At 42.4% G+C, this 15,940-nt stretch overlaps 1 protein-coding gene across 4 annotated transcripts in view; it reads right to left on the bottom strand.

Annotated features, from left to right (window-relative positions):
• EBF1 (EBF transcription factor 1) overlaps window positions 1-15,940 on the bottom strand; it is a 391,814-nt gene that overhangs the window by 80,550 nt on the left and 295,324 nt on the right. For all 4 annotated transcript variants that reach the window (XM_059699069.1, XM_059699068.1, XM_059699067.1 and 1 more), the window contains exon 10: window positions 2,655-2,781. In XM_059699069.1, coding sequence (XP_059555052.1) covers window positions 2,655-2,781 — 127 coding nt within the window. The remainder of the gene's footprint in view (window positions 1-2,654; window positions 2,782-15,940) is intronic.

The following is a 15,940-nucleotide window of genomic DNA, read 5'->3' on the forward strand; positions in this document are numbered from 1 at the left end:
ACCTGTGCTCTCATACAATGAACAGAGGAGGGGTTTTCCCACCCTCCTCTATGCCTTCACTAGTGAGCGGTGGCAAGCAGAGAGGTAAACTGAGAAAGTCAGGAGCTGGGAGCACCACCATGAACCAGTGACCCTGGGTACAGGCATTTCATGCTAATGATCAAGAGGCCCATGTATAGCTCAGCCTTTAACAGAGATTCCCTTTTGTTAGAAAGGACATAATGTCACCGTGACTGTTAACAGCCACCTACATCAGTGGGGAAGTTTTCATGCCAATTTCTTCAAATTTTTCTTTTTGCCACATGGGGAGAGGTTAGACTCTCTCCTAGAATGCTGATAAAACGAAGTCTTCTTGTCTATTGCCCACAGTCTGAGGGCAGCAGAAGTATTTTTTATACTTTACATTTCTTGTACATTTACAAGTGTACACACACACCCAGGATTTCTCCCTCTTATCCTTAACTTTGTTAGACTGGCAAATACGCCACTTTTACCTTTGATCTTAATTCCCCTATGATACGGGTTTTCCAAGATGTGATTTCTTAAATTGATGGCAATTTTTTTTAAAATGGTTAAAAAAAATTCCAAATAATGATGGGTCCCTAGCTATTTTCTTTTGAGAAGTTAAGTAATTTAATGGGGATGATTAAAAAAAAAAAAAAAACTTTATGGCCAGGTGGCTCAAGGGGATATTTTGTTGAACACTGATTAAAAATAATTTCTTCTAAATGAGACCTGACCACAAAATGGAACCATTAATGGGCAGGGACGTTGTCACCAAGGCGGAATCATGCCTGATTGCCTCTCGTACCTCCCACCACACGACATTTTCTTCTCTTTTTCTTGTTCTTAATAGCAGAGTAAATAAGCAGCCAGCGAAGCCTAAATGTTTTCAGCCAAAAGCAGAGTCCAAACTCCTCAGAGAAAACATTTGGCCTCTGTGGTTTTGTAATATGTTCCAGAACACCGAGTTCAGCGAGGAACATTGTGAAAAACTCCCACCCATCGGAATGATGGTGGGGAATGTTACAGTATCAGAAGTTGCAATTGGTCCTTTTCCTGCAGGCCCATAATGAGGCTTGTAAAAAAAAAAAAAAAAAAAAAAAAAAAAAAAAAAAAGTAGTGCTATGTGGAAGTTCTCATGGGAAAAATGAATGGCAAGAAATCCTAGCTTTAAAAGAAACAGCTAATCTGCTAGTTTGATTGTTCTTCAAAACTTACGCTGAACCAATGAGCCTAATTAAAAACACTTGGCCTACTTCTATAAAGCATCGTCGCTTTCTCTATGCTTCGTTTGTATACACCACAAAACTCCAGATAGACTATTATTTTTTCAAGTGCTCGCTAACAAAGTGCTGACTTTGTTGGGATGGCTGAGCTAATTTCTTGAACTCAGTGTGAAACCTTAGCTAAACAAAATTGTGGTAATTTTCCTTAATTTGTAAAAGTGATTGGAGTGCAAACAAAATTTTCCTCTTGGGTCAATCCTATAATTTTCAATTAACTAAAACTAATCGTCAAGCAGGCACCAAACCTGCATTTTGTTTAAAGGGCTGGGAGGCATTTCCAAGGGTCAGGATGCATTAATTGTTTTTATAATTTTGAGGGGGTTGGGGAAAGAAAGAGAAAGAGAGACAAACACTAAGAAGCAGGGTTGATTTTGTTCCTGGTATTTAAATACAAAAGGTAAGATGCTTTGAGGTAAAATGCCACAGCAAAATAAATGTGTCTATTGAATTGTATGGTTATAATTAGGATGTAACAGACTGCACTGGTCCTTTATTGAATGAAGACGGAAACATGGGACCACTTCCTGGAGACAGCTATGCAGGGATGACTACTACGAATCAGGGGATACATGAGTCTCACTGTGGTCCTTGGACCAGCAGCAGTAGCCACACCCAGGAGCTTGTCAGAAATGCAGACTCTCAGGTTCCCCCACCCAGAGCTACTGAATCAAAATCTGAGTTGCAAACAGATCCCTGGGTATCCAGTTTGCACAGCACAATCCAAAGATCTCTGAAAGTGCACAGTGGGCACTCAGACCATGCACTCAGTGTATTTCCACAGAGAACCTGCCTGCTTCTCTCCACTGATGGGAGGGAACTCACCTCCCACCTGTAACCCTAGCTTCTTACCACGAGGCAGATCCGCATGCCAACTGCAGCTTACAGGGAAACAAAGCACCAACCCAGAAGTCAACGTGCAAACTACCAACTGTCTACAGTACAAAAGCTGTGCCCAGATTGGACGAAAGTCGCACTGTTCTTTAAAGTACATCCGTACTCCATAAAGCAAGCCAACCCCAGCACGGATGGTGTATGATCCAGAGAGACTCAGGATTGTCTAGAGCCTTTCCCCCTTCCTTTATTTCTCATTCTGCTTCTTGAGGAATCCAACCCATTATTTTGATGGATCCTGTCATTCTACATGGCCATCCAGGTGAATTCATAATAATTAATAATAATAATAATAATAATAATAATAATAATAAGCAGCAACTCATTTGGTCATGCATATGGTGAAATAGAGAAAGAAAACAGTTCTTAACAGAAACTAGAGTTCAAAAAAAATACACACTTATACATACAAGATCAAGTGAAAGACCCACGAGGCCAAGGCAGCTCTGTGCTCACCCCTGCAGTGGTTCTTACCTGTGTAAATGAACCTTCCCGGAGTCCCTTTGCAGAACTGTTTGGATTTGTAGGACAGTGTGACTTCTACAACGCCAGGGATGTGACGAGGAGGGGTCTGCACACGGATGGCATGGGGAGTGATCAACTAGGGGAGACATTTGGGAGAAAAAAAATGTCATTGCAATATGGAAAGGACTCATATTTGCAACTCTGCTATCAGCTCTCAATAAACAAAGCTTTAAAACACATAATGAACCTGTCAGTGTTTAAATACAATCTCGAAGGAGCCTAAATAAAAGACACGGACAACAATATTTACAAGTGCTCAGAGGACAGCCATAACAAGTTTATCGGAGTTTTCCTACACGGCAGGCACTGTGCTTCCTGGTTTGCAGAGTGAACCTGGCCTAATGAAATGATTTATCTACACCAGGATATCCTTTGGAAAATCTCTGTTTAAAGCAGACACCCCACTCAGAGCTGGGCTCTGTCGTGTCTCTCCAGAAGTCGGTGGGCCTGGTATTTGAACTGAGCCCTTAAACATGTGGAAAGCACAGAGGTAGGAAATCACTGGGCCAAGGCACTCTGATTAGCTGCAGAGCACACTATGAAATGCCCCTAAAGACCATTTGGTGCATTAACTACCAGAGGCACAATCAAAGGGCTTTAACCTGCCTCCCTGGAATAGTTTATGGATCTGGCAGAACTAAGGACTGTCCATAAAAGGGAAATGGAAGGTTGGGGAGGGGCCTGCAGAATGATCACTGGTCCATTATACAATGCCACGTGCACAACGAGAAAGCTCGTTTCTGAACCCTGTTGGCAATCAGATTTCACCGTGAAGCAGAATTTATTTTTTATTACTCTTTATCTTTGTTTATATAACTGAAATGTTATTAGTGGCCATAAAACTGGCATTATCTGGTTCTTTGAAAAATCCAGCCCTGGTATTTGACGGGTTGACGTCTGACGGTGCTGGATTCTATATATTCTCTCTCTGTGGTATCTGCCATTGCCCACTTCTTCACTTCTCTCACATTCATTTAGCTCAAATATTTGTGGAGCTGAGTCAGTCTACTATGGGTTAGTACTTCAGTTTGTACCAGCGTATGTGTGTGCTGTCCTTATGGGTATAACTTAGAAAGGGCTTTTGTTTTAATGTGTAAGCCAGGCCCAATCCAAATGTTTGCCCCGAGAATCACAGGTGACACCATGAGAATCAAGGTGACACCCATGAATACCAGCCAGTGGGTCCTGCCTGAGTCCACTGTCCTAACAGAGTCCTGGGGGAACATATGGGGGAAGTGGATATTGCTGACATCCACAGTAACTTCTGTCAAATGCTCTTTCTTGAAAAATAAAGAAAAGGCTATTGGCACAAAAATCATAAAATGATTAGAAAGGCCTATCTTCTTCCACAGTGTGGAGCTTTAGCTTAGTTGCTGGAGTCACACAAGATACTTCAGTAAACCCCCTGGATGCTGAGTCCACTGCCATGGCCCAGTGTTTGGATGGCTAAGGGTTTACCCAGAAAAGGCACAAAACACTATTGACTTCAAGTTTCATTCTTTTCCTATTGAAATTCTTCCCAAGTGCACATTATGCTTTATAAAATAAGCAGCAACTAGAGTTGCTATCATGTTAAAAGTATGTATCGTTGAACTCAGCCCTGAGAAATCAAGGTCTTCATTCAGAATACCCCTTTTTACTATTATATCTTGCTGTGATATAGAAAATCCTTCAGTGACTTCTGAGGTTGTAAGAGGCTGTTTCCCCATACCAAATGGTACCAGGTAGCTTTGGTTTTAAACTTAGTTCTATTTTATTCAGTCTCTTTGTCTGTTTCCTCCTGGTGTCCCTTGTACCTTCTAATCTGCTGTTCTTATTTATAAGCATTGAAATCAGGAAATCAAGTTTATTATTATACAGAGAATATGAGAAATGAGAAAGAAAGAGGCTCTAAAGGGCGGTAAAAGATGATCTTCCAAAATCAAGTGCACGTTTAATCTGTTGTTCAGACAGTGTCTTTGCAGTGTTAGGAATTAATACTCATTGAGGGTCCTAGGAGGTATCTATTACACTCCTTAGGATTTTACATCTAAACATTAATTTGGCCAGAGCAATGGCTTTTATTATTATCCTTTTTTTTTTCAGATGTGAAAACAGAATTTTAAAATGGTTAAGTTGCTTGTATAAGATCATCCTCATTAGGGCAAAAACTGACAATGATATAGTTCAAAAACCACAGTGGTAAATACTATCTACCCATACAGAAGAAATTGTCCATATGGAAACTTTTAAAAAGTAGTAACAAACTCAAATTTTTCAGATCCAAAGACTGTGTGTGTGTGTATTTCTATCCTTATGCTATATCTATTTTTCAATTACTCCCTGATCCTCAGCTGTGCTTTTGATGGTTAAAGTCGCCATATTGTTATATTCCAAATAGGTGGTATGCTTCTATTTTTAAGAATTACTTAGAATGTCGAGTAACGTTAAATCACAATAATACTTAGGAGGACTTCCAGCCAGTTAGAAAATCCTTCACCTCCCCTCTCTTTATTCCAGGAAAAGTATTTTTAAATACGGAAAGACATTAGTAAATAGATGAGTTAAGATGTCTTTTTTTAAGTATAGGGACTTATATTACCTACTAGAGGCCCAATGCATGAAATTCGTGCAAGGGGCTCGGCCCCCGCCGCAGTGGAGGCTGGCTCTGCCTCAGCCCCACCAGCTGCCTCCCTGCCTCTGCCTCAGCCCCCACCCGCTGCCTGCCTGCCTCTGCTGCTTCGGCTCCTGCCTACCGCAGCTTTGTCCTGAAGGTCGTCCAGAAGGTCATCCAGAAGGATGTCCAGAAGGATATCTGGTCTAATTAGCATATTATGCTTTTATTATTATAGATGTGCTGCTACACTGAGGAATAAAATTTATGGGATTTTTTAATTGATTAGATATGACAGTGATGACTCTACTGATTTGAGAGTAGGGTGTTAGCATAAAGCATTAGGCTCAGAGAACTGAACCACATTTTCACATGTAATTTCATTTTCAGTTCTAGTCAATTGCCCCAACTAAAGCAGAGATTTCTTCTAGAAATCACTAAGCTTCACAAATGAGGCAAAATATGAATCATCATTAGAAAATGAATTCACTGGTGTTTTTCTTTCTGTGGATGTTAGTCTGGGAACAGTCTCTGGCATTGACACATGATATTGATGGCTTACAGAGGGAAAATATTTTATCTGACTTCTATCCATTTGAAAACATAGGCTTATTTACTAATAACTCCAAAAATCATAGAATTTATTTCTCAAAGGAATGCTAGTAATCATTTAAAACTAACACTCTCATTGCAACACCTAAGGACACAAACATTCAAAAAAGTCCAGTGGCTTCAAAAAATTGACCCAACAACATCTCAGGGGAAGGATGGGGTCTGGATCTGGAAGTCTAGACCCAAAGCTCACACACACACACACACACACACACACACACACACACACACACACACACACATTCTGGAATAAATTTCCTACATCGTTCCAACCTGGTTGAACTAAGGTAGTCACTCTCAGCAACAGAAGGAGGAAGGGCTCGAGTAAATCTAAATTTTCCAAACTTCCATCATTAAAATACCACTTTCTCAGTTTTGCCATATCTGTATGTCACCTATACAATTATGTACTTAAAAAATTGATTACCTTTTTGTTTAAAAATTTTTTTTAAAAAAAGGAAACTTTCTATCACTACTGTAACTAAAAAACTGGTATCCTCTGCCAAAATAAGGAGGTATTCTAGACGGTAATCTTAAAGTTAATTTGATGTTGTTAAAGTCTAGCTGAATCATGTTGACAACCTGAAGGAGTTTACTGAAAATAGAAAGTAGTTAGTGTGAGGTGTGACAGACTTATATGCCCCAACTGAGACCTTCTCTATTAACATAAACCCCAAGGATTCAATGAGAAACAAATGAAGAGTGGCTTTCTCACCATGTGATTCAGTTCTATTTTATGTCTGTGTCAAATCCAAAACTGTCTCCTGTACTGCCTGGGACACATGATCCATACTTCGGGAAATACTGTTCTAAGTGATTAGAGAACAGAGTCACTCTTTTAACTCAACTTCCTTAAATTACAAATCAAATGAGTTGTGCTAAAAATAAGCATTCTCTTGAAACTCTGTAGCATCTGACACTACTTTCTCCCATCTTGGAAGTCTCCATCCACTGTGACACTAATTATAAGATATACGACTTGCAGTGTGTCTAATGGTTACCAAAGCACTTGCACAGCCACTATCTCTGAAACCCATCCTTGTGGGATATGCATTCCAGATGAGAAATTTGATGGCTGGGCAAGTTAACCAAAATTATTTAAAACACCAGGAAGGAAACCAATCTCTTATGCCTGCAAATAAGTGTTTTCCAGACCGCATCTCTTATTCATAGGCTCCTGTGTTCCTCATTTTCAAACTTTTCCTTTCTGCCAACTTCTTAATTGGAGAACTGTCACAATTTTTGTTCTATATTTTCCTCTGTTTTTAGTTGCCTAACATTTCTTGAGTTCACACACTGACTCAACCACCTCAGCTAAACTCGCTTCTAAATCTCCACCTGTAGCTTTGACCTCTTTGGCTAAGCACCAAACCTTGATTAGCAACAGTAACAGAATCTCCCCAAACATGTCTAATTGCCACCCCAATTTCAAGGTGACCCAAGCTAAATTTATCATCTTACTACCTGTCAATGTATTTCTTGCCTCTGTGTTCACTTTCACATGTAAGGGAATGCTATCCTTTGAAACACCCAGAATAGAAAACTTGAGATCATATTTATTTCTCCTCCCTTCAATTTTCCTTTTAGTCATGTTGATTCCTTCCTCTCCCCTCCTCTCCCCCTCCCCTGTCCCTGACACACACACACCTGAACACCGCTGGCTCTACTTCTTCACTTTCTCCTATTCGGTTTATTACCATTTCTCACTCAGACTATTTTCTAAATATTCTCCCTCTATTTCTATTTTCTCCTCCAGAATTATCTTCAAAGACAACCTCATCATGCCATTCCCTGACTCAAACTCTCAGCTGCCTCAACTGCCCCATTTACAAATTCCAAACTCCTTGGAATAATATTCAGAGTGCTCCTAGACCTGACATCCATCTCCCTTTCTAGTCTTACTTCCCATGTTGCCTTTAGACATTCTGGAAAGTATGGCATGTGGATACATAAAAATATCAATCCTTGCCTGACATCTTTGTTTTGTCCATGCTATGCCTTGCCTAAACATCCCTCTACTCATCAAAGTATCAAGAGAGGTACCACTAGATGGTAAAGTTATGGGTCATTTAATTTTCCTCTGCATACCTCTCTGAGTTCACTAACTTCTCAGCAATAAGAATTCATTAACATTGTAATCAGAAGAAATCATTTTAAAATGTTCCATGACAATGAAGGAAACACACATGGTCTCTGCAAGGCCCCAGGAGAGGCTGCCTGGCCGAGCTCCTTGTCTGCTGAGCATTTTCTTCTCCAGACTCAGAGCACAAGAGCAGAAGTATCCCATGGGGCTGGGCCAGGTGAGGCACATCGCTATGACCTCTGGGTGCAAAGTGAAGCTATTGTGGCTGTGAGAGAGATGGAACATGTGAGAGGGGGCGGTGGATAGCGCCTGTCCTCAACAGAAGTGCAAGAAACAGGAGAGAGGAACTTTTCTCTTTTCTATGAATGCACAGAAGATTGTGTGTGTGTGTGGGGGGGGGGGACAGGGCGAGGGGCGGGGGGCAAGGGGGAGGGAGCGGGAGGGTGTATGGAGGTGGATGCACAACTCCAAAAGAGACAGTCTGCAAAGTCTGGCAGCCCAGAGAGGAGCATGGGAGAGGACAAAAGCCTCTTGCAGAAGTGTGACCTGCATGGAGGTAAATGGGAGTACCTAGCATTTTTAAATAACTGTTAATGAACACATGTAGAATTCTGGGGGAAAGGGCAATTGGGAACTACTTCCTTCTCTGAGAGCCAGTGGCACGCACTATCTCTAACCCTCTAGCACACACTGAATGGGCGGTGGTGACGACCTCCACTGTGACTTCTGCAGCAATGGCCTTTTGCTGTCTTCTCATTATGTGCCAAGTACTGTGTGAAGCTGCTTCGGTGACTACTGTTCTCTAGTATGAGGGGCAGGTATGGGCATTAGCTAATGAGTTTCAGGCGAGTTAAGAAATATGCTCAGGGAACCAATCAGAAGTGGCAAGCCTGCCTGACCAACAACCGACCATACTTATACGACCAAGGCTGTCCCTCCCCAATATTGTCTGTTGCTTTTCCATAATTGCTGGTTTGTGTGCTTTTCCCCCTAGCTCAACCCCTGAGAGGGCAGACTGGGTCCTCAGCTTCTCCTACATCTTCAAAGATTCTGTCTGGGAACATAGTAGGTCCTAAAAAAAAAAACAACCAAAAAAAAAAATCCTTCTCATGGGTGAGAGGCTAGCTGAGAATGAGTTCTTAGCAAAACAAAAGAGCCATTCCAAGATAAGCCTTTATGCATGTTTTCCAACCAGTGGGTCTATATGAAATAAATGCAAATTGAAGTTCCAAGCCACAAAGCCAAAAGAATAACTGGGATTACTAGAAAGCACACCAGTGATTTTTCATTACTGGCCTTAGGATTTAATATTTTAGCCTTAATCACTTTCAACACGAAAAAGTTTATTTTTTTCAAAAAGTTCAAAATAAGCAAAGACTTACAGAGAAGAGGTAAAATGAAGGAAAAGTATTTTCTCTGGGAAAAGTTAACACTAATGACTAGAAAACGCCTAAAGTGGTCCCTGGTAGGGTGAGTTTTAGGTGTTACCCATCCAAAGGCCTGGGTTCTAAGGTGTGCTGGCCCACTCTCCCACTGTCACCCTCGGTGCCTCAGTTTAGTCATCTCATTACTGCCCCAGCCTATCTGCGCTGTGGGAATACTTACAATAATGTGAAAGATGCTTTGTGTTTGGGAAGAGCTCTTTGGGGATCCTAAAGCACTTTCCAGATTAATTTTTTAATTTATGTATTAATAATTCTCACAGCATTCTCCCTCCTCCTCAATTAGGATAATAATATCCATCTCTTTTGAGATAGGCAGGGGGTGCTGAGTGCTGGACATGAAGCAGACACTTAACTAAGGAAACCATAACATACCAGCATAATTAAAGCTTCAGAACCAAATCATCCAAGGATTTTTAAAGAGACAACACAGTGGTAGTGAGCGAACAAGAACACTGATTTTCTCTACACTCTGGAACATTCATCTTTCTGTAGTTAATGACGGCATTTAAAAAAAAAATTATCTTCGGGAGTTCCTGAAGGAAGCTGAAATATGAAAAGTATATATTCGTGGCGACTGTCCTGGCTGAACCTCCGTATTATATCTCTGTTTCCCCCGAAGTGGATACGACATAAATCAGGGGACACCAGCTTTTCTGAGGCCCTCGGTGTATTCTGGTTTGCTCCCTAATCAGACTTCTCTTGGTTTCATAACACAGATTTTTTTGTTCCCAAGAACTGCCTGTCTCAAAGGCAGTCTATGATTTCTCAGGGAACGTGAGAGAACGCCAGTGGAGGCAGTTACTGTTTCACAAACATTCTGGTTTCCCTTTGTCCTTTCAACAACATAAATTTAAACCAATGTTTAGCAAAATATGTTGGGTTACATGAATTCCCAGAGATAAACTCTATGGATGAATGTCAGAGGAGACTGTTGAACATAAAGTCTCAGGGACTGAGTTAAATGAGGAATTTGAAAGCTAGCTTTTGAGTAGTTAGCAGAATTTCTTATAACTGTCTGAAATCCCTCTCATATGGACATAGACACAGATACAGAGTACGGAGGTGTAGATATATCTTCCTATCTTATTGTCTGTGTCCCACAACTAGAAAATAAGCCCATTAGGATATAAACTTTGTCTTGATTTCACTATGGTGTTTCCAGTTTTACCAGTACCTGGTACTAGTAGACACTCAATAAACACAGGGTGGGACAAAAGTAGGTTTACAGTTGTGAGTACGTGAAGCACAGGGTTCATTCTTGTATTATTATTTATTAATCATACTTTCCATACAAACAACTGTAAACCCCCTTTTGCCTCACCCTGTACTTATTGAAATGCTGAATGAATAAATTCCGTGATGCCATTAACCACCCCTAATAATTAGGATAAAGATTCAATGAAGTCCCTTATCAACCTACAAAAAGAAATAATCAATACCACCCCATTCAAAAATCTTGTTACTAAAGAAAAAAAAATCATTTTTACTTCATCTCCACAAACTTCCTGGCAGCCTCCATAAGCATTTGCAAAAACATACCACCCAATTCTTCTTACCAAATAAACTACCCAGGCCCCTAAGTCAATGCAGTTAACAGTACAAAACAAAACAGCAACAAGATCATCTTTCAAAATAACAGCTTTGGGGGCGGGGGTGGGGGTGGGGAGCTAAACGGAATACATTATACTTCAACTACCTTTGGTTTTGTGGGTTGATTTATTTATTTTTTTTTGGTAATTTATTTTTTAAATAAACTTTCTCCAGCTCTCTTCCCAGGACGTAAATCTCGAGCCAATTGGGCCCATTAAAGACTGGAACCCATCCTGACCATCTGGGAGCTGGAGAAGCGCTGTGAGTTCCTGAGGTCCGCAGTATTCCAGGAGGAGGGACTGGACCCGGCAACGCCAGGCCCTGTGGTCTGAAACAGCACAATGAGCTCTTTCTCAAGGCTTGTTTTTCTAAGTTCAGTCAAGAAGGGACATCATTCCTAAATCGCGCCTGGCTTAGGGTCCTGGGCTCCTGCTTGTTTGTTTGGAAATTAAAATATAAAAGAAAGAAAAAACAAAGCCGGATACATTTATGGAAGAGGCTGAATGTTTGTTCACAATGTTGGCAGTCTGTGGGCCGAATCTTTGCCTATGGAATTAGGAAAGAAAACTCTAAGAACCAAAAGGCTGACAGATGGGGAAGCAGGGAATTAATTCACCTTTCAGCAAGACTTGTAGGGTCTTTCAAAGCTCTAAGAGAAGGACATCAAAATACTAAACAGAGACTCAACTTGTTTTGTGTGTGCTTTAGTTCATATGTGCATACTGCGTACATTATACTTGCATATATAGTCAGTAATTCCTCGTTTAGCACATCCCTTCAGGAAGTGAGCCGCACAGGAAACCAAAGCCAAACCCCTCTGAATACTGTGCCATCCCAACTGCTCTCACTGGAAGCCGTACGTGGATGCATCACACACGTCACTGTTAGAGAGAACACATGATGACTCGGGGCCCCTGTCATTGTGAGCCGTCATTAATGTGCTCCAGAGGAATCAAGTTCTTTATCTGCTTTATAGGTTGCTCCATTTCTGCCCTAGACACTAAGCTGTCACCTCTGCTGTCCCCAAACCTGCTTCTAACCATCTGCCTCTAGCTCGTTCCTTTGCTGTGAGCTGGGGAAAAAGATAACATAGTTTGTTAGAAATTACTGTTCTGGTTACCCTAAAGTCTTTTATTTTATGTGTTTACTTTTTTTGCTGATTTCTGATGTCATGCTGAATTTGGGAGGGTTAAGGTCATTGTCACACTCTTCTCTGGATAAATGAGGTTTCACTACATTTATATATATATATATATATATATATATATATATATATATATATATATATATATATATATACATACATACACACTAGAGGCCCGGTGCACAAAAATTTTTGCATGGGGGGGTGTCCCTCAGCCCAGCCTGTGCCCTCTCGCAGTCTGGGACCCTTCAGGGGATGACCACCTGCTGTTTTAGGCCCGCTCCCCGGGGTATTGGACCTAAGCTGGCAATCAGACATCCCTCTGGCAGCCCGGGAGCCCTCGGGGGATGTCCTTTTGCCAGTGGAGAGCAGGCCAAAGCTGCAGTCTGACATCCTTAGTGCTGCTGAGGAGGTGGGAGAGGCTCCCACCACCACCGCTGTACTGGCAGCCGTCAGCCTGGCTTGTGGCTGAGCACAGCTCCCCCTGTGGGAGTGCACTGACCAGCAGGGGGCAGCTTCTGCATTGAGCGTCTGCCCCCTGGTGGTCAGTGTGTGTCATAGTGACCAGTCATTCCCAGTCTTTCTGCTGTTAGGGTCAGTTTGCATATTACCCTCTTATTATCTAGGATAGAGGCCTGGTGCATGGGTGGGGGCCAGCTGGTTTGCCCTTCAGGGTGGGGGTCCCCACTGGGGTGCCACTAGGGTGCCTGGCCAGCCTGGGTGAGGGGCTGATGGCTGTTTTCAGGCTGGCCACACCACCTTTAGGGTGGGGGTCCCCACTGGGGTGCCTGGCCAGTCTGGGTGAAGGGCTAAGGGCCGTTTTCAGGCTGGCCAAGCATCCCCAGCAAGTGAAGCTCCCAGCCTCTCCTTTTTTTCTTTTTTCTTTTTTCTGGGATTTATTTACCTTCTATAATTGAAACTTTGTAGCCTGGAGTGGAGCTCAGAGCCAGCCGGGGCTTGGCTTCCTCCATAGCCAGGGGCAACCCAAGGCTCCAGCTCCATGGCCACGGCCAGCTGAAAGCAAGTATCTGGGGTTTATTTACCTTCTATAATTGAAACTTTGTTGCCTGAGTGGAGCTCAGAGCCAGCCAGGGCGGGTGGGAGGGAAAGCCTCCTGCGCGCTCCAGCTCCGTGGCCACAGCCAGCTGAAAGCAGGTATCTGGGGTTTATTTAGCTTCTATAATTAAAACTTTATTGCTTTGAGTGTAGCTTAGAGCAGGCCACGGCAGGCGGGGAACCTTGGCTTCCTCCATCACTGAAGCAAGCAAGTCTACTGCTCGTTCCAGCTCCATGGCTGCCGGCCGCCATCTTGGTTGGCAGTTATTTTGCATATCTCGCTGATTAGCCAATGGGAGGCATAGCGAAGGTATGGTCAATTACCATGTTTGTCTATTATTAGGTAAGATATATATATATTTTATTGAGTTTTTACAGAGACGAAGGGAGAGGGATAGAGAGTTAGAAAGATCGATGACAGAGAAACATCGATTTAGCTGCCTCCATACACTACCCATTGGGGATGTGCCCGCAACCAAGTTACATGCCCTTGACCGGAATCGAACCTGGGACCCTTCAGTCTGCAGACTGACGCTCTATCCAGTGAGCTAAACTGGTTAGGGCCACTACATTCTTATTAAATGGTAAGAGTTGGCTCTGGAGTCAGGTGGATTTGGGTTCAAGTTGAGGCTTTGCAAATTATCAGCTGTGGGCCCTTGGAAAGTCACTCAACCCCTACCTCTCTAACCTTTAGTTTCATTATCTGGGAAGGGATGTGGGGTAGGGAAAAGGGGCCAGCTATATAATTAGTGTTATTATAAGGATTAATTGACATAATGCCTGCAATGAGTTAGGAGGAGGCCCCACTGGCATCAATCATTACAAAGTGTTAGTTTTATTTCTACTTAATCCTCACCATAACCAACAGATTTACATGGAGTTATTTATGTGCAGCCTTATTGTACAACAAATATATCTAAATATAAACTACCTAACCACAAATGCATTTACAAAAACTAAACTGCAATCTGTCTGTCTGGTACTGACACTTTAGGGCATCATTGAGCACAACAGTTGCTAATGAGGAGCATTTGTTTGAATTAATTAATTGATTAATTAATATCATTCAACAATGTTTCATATAAATTTGTATAAATTAATGTCTTTGGTGTGCAAGGCTCTGTGCTAGACACTGTAGGAGACTAAGCTGAATGCAGCATGGACCCTCCCTCTGAAGGAGAGAGCAGCCCTTAAATAACATTAAAGATAGAAAGTATAAGGAACCTTATATGGTCATATAGGAATTTAGAAAGAAGAGAAAACAAAACCTGGAGCTGTGCAGGAAGACTTCACGGTCAAAAGTGATATTTTATTGAATCTTAAAGAACAGAAGACTGGGCGCAGAAAGAAGGGAAAAGCATTGTGGATGGAGAAATGGCATAAGCAAGACAAGCATGCAGAGGCGAAAACTCACTATGGGTAAAAGGAGCAGCCAACACCTCAATGTGCCTGGAGCATAAGTTAACACATTGTATGCGGGAAACGTATTTATACGTTTTACGTTGACTGGTAGTAGAGCGCGGGACACGTATTAATATGTCTTTTATAGACTAGCGGTAGAATGCGGGTAACGTATAAATACGTAAACTAAAGTTATCGTAATTTTACTGGACGTTGCCATTTGCGCAAAAAATTGGCAAAAATGGCCCGAGCCACCTGTTAGCGCGTGATAAAAACTACCCGCAAACAATGTGTTAAGATGCCTAGGGGGCAAGGATGTTGAAAAGAAAGGGCAGAGCCTTGAGGGGAGTGCCGAAATCCCAAACCAAGGAGCTTTAAGAAAAAGGAAGACAGTAAGGTTAGTTCTGACCACCAGGAGCCATTCCAGCAATTAGCACTGACCACACATCTATATATATAAAAGCCTAAACAACCATTAGGACCAAACAACCGGAATGTCCGGTCAACCAGTCGCTATGATGTGTACTGACCACCAGGAGGCAGATGCTCAACACAGGAGCTGCCCCCTGGTGGCCAGTGAGCTCCCACAGTGGGAGCGCCGCTCAGCCAGAAGCCAGGCTCACAGCTGGCAAGTGCGGCTGCTGTGGCGGGAGCCTCGCCTGCCTCCACGGCAGCACTACTGGGCAGTGGCGGCGGCAGTGGGCACAGCAGGGCCGGATGAGCAGCAGCGGAGCTGCGCCCAGCACCGACTGGGGCTTCTCCCTGGCCACCTGCCACTTCAGCACTGCTACATCCCTCGGGGGGATGTCAGACTGCCTGGCCTGCAGGAATCAGGCCAAAACTGGCAGTCTGACATCCCCCGAGGAGTCCTGGATTGCAAGAGGGTGCAGGCCAGGCTGAGGGACTCCACCCATGCATGAATCCGTGCACTGGGCCTCTAGTATGAAATAAACACAACACTATACTGGTAACTATCTTCTTCACAGGAGTTACATGACTGTAGTCAGGTGTAAACTCTGTGTTTGAGTCATGTTCAAATTAGAACCCATTACACTTCCACGGTTTCCATTTTCAAGTTATAGGCACATGCATGTACCTCCTGAAGGTGCCGTAAACAATGAGCTGAAAATGTCATCTTAAAGTCGTTTTTAAGTATCCCATAATTACGAATGTAGAGGATAAATTTCAAGCACCTTAGCCATTAAAAATAAAAAAATATAGACTAAAGCATTTTTAGGAATAAGGTGAGCATGGTTGTAACTGTAACCATATTAAAAAGGCCATTAGACTATTTTTAATCTGTTTTTTAAT

The sequence above is a fragment of the Myotis daubentonii genome, chromosome 5, assembly GCF_963259705.1.
Source record: "Myotis daubentonii chromosome 5, mMyoDau2.1, whole genome shotgun sequence".
Classification (NCBI taxonomy): domain Eukaryota; kingdom Metazoa; phylum Chordata; class Mammalia; order Chiroptera; family Vespertilionidae; genus Myotis; species Myotis daubentonii.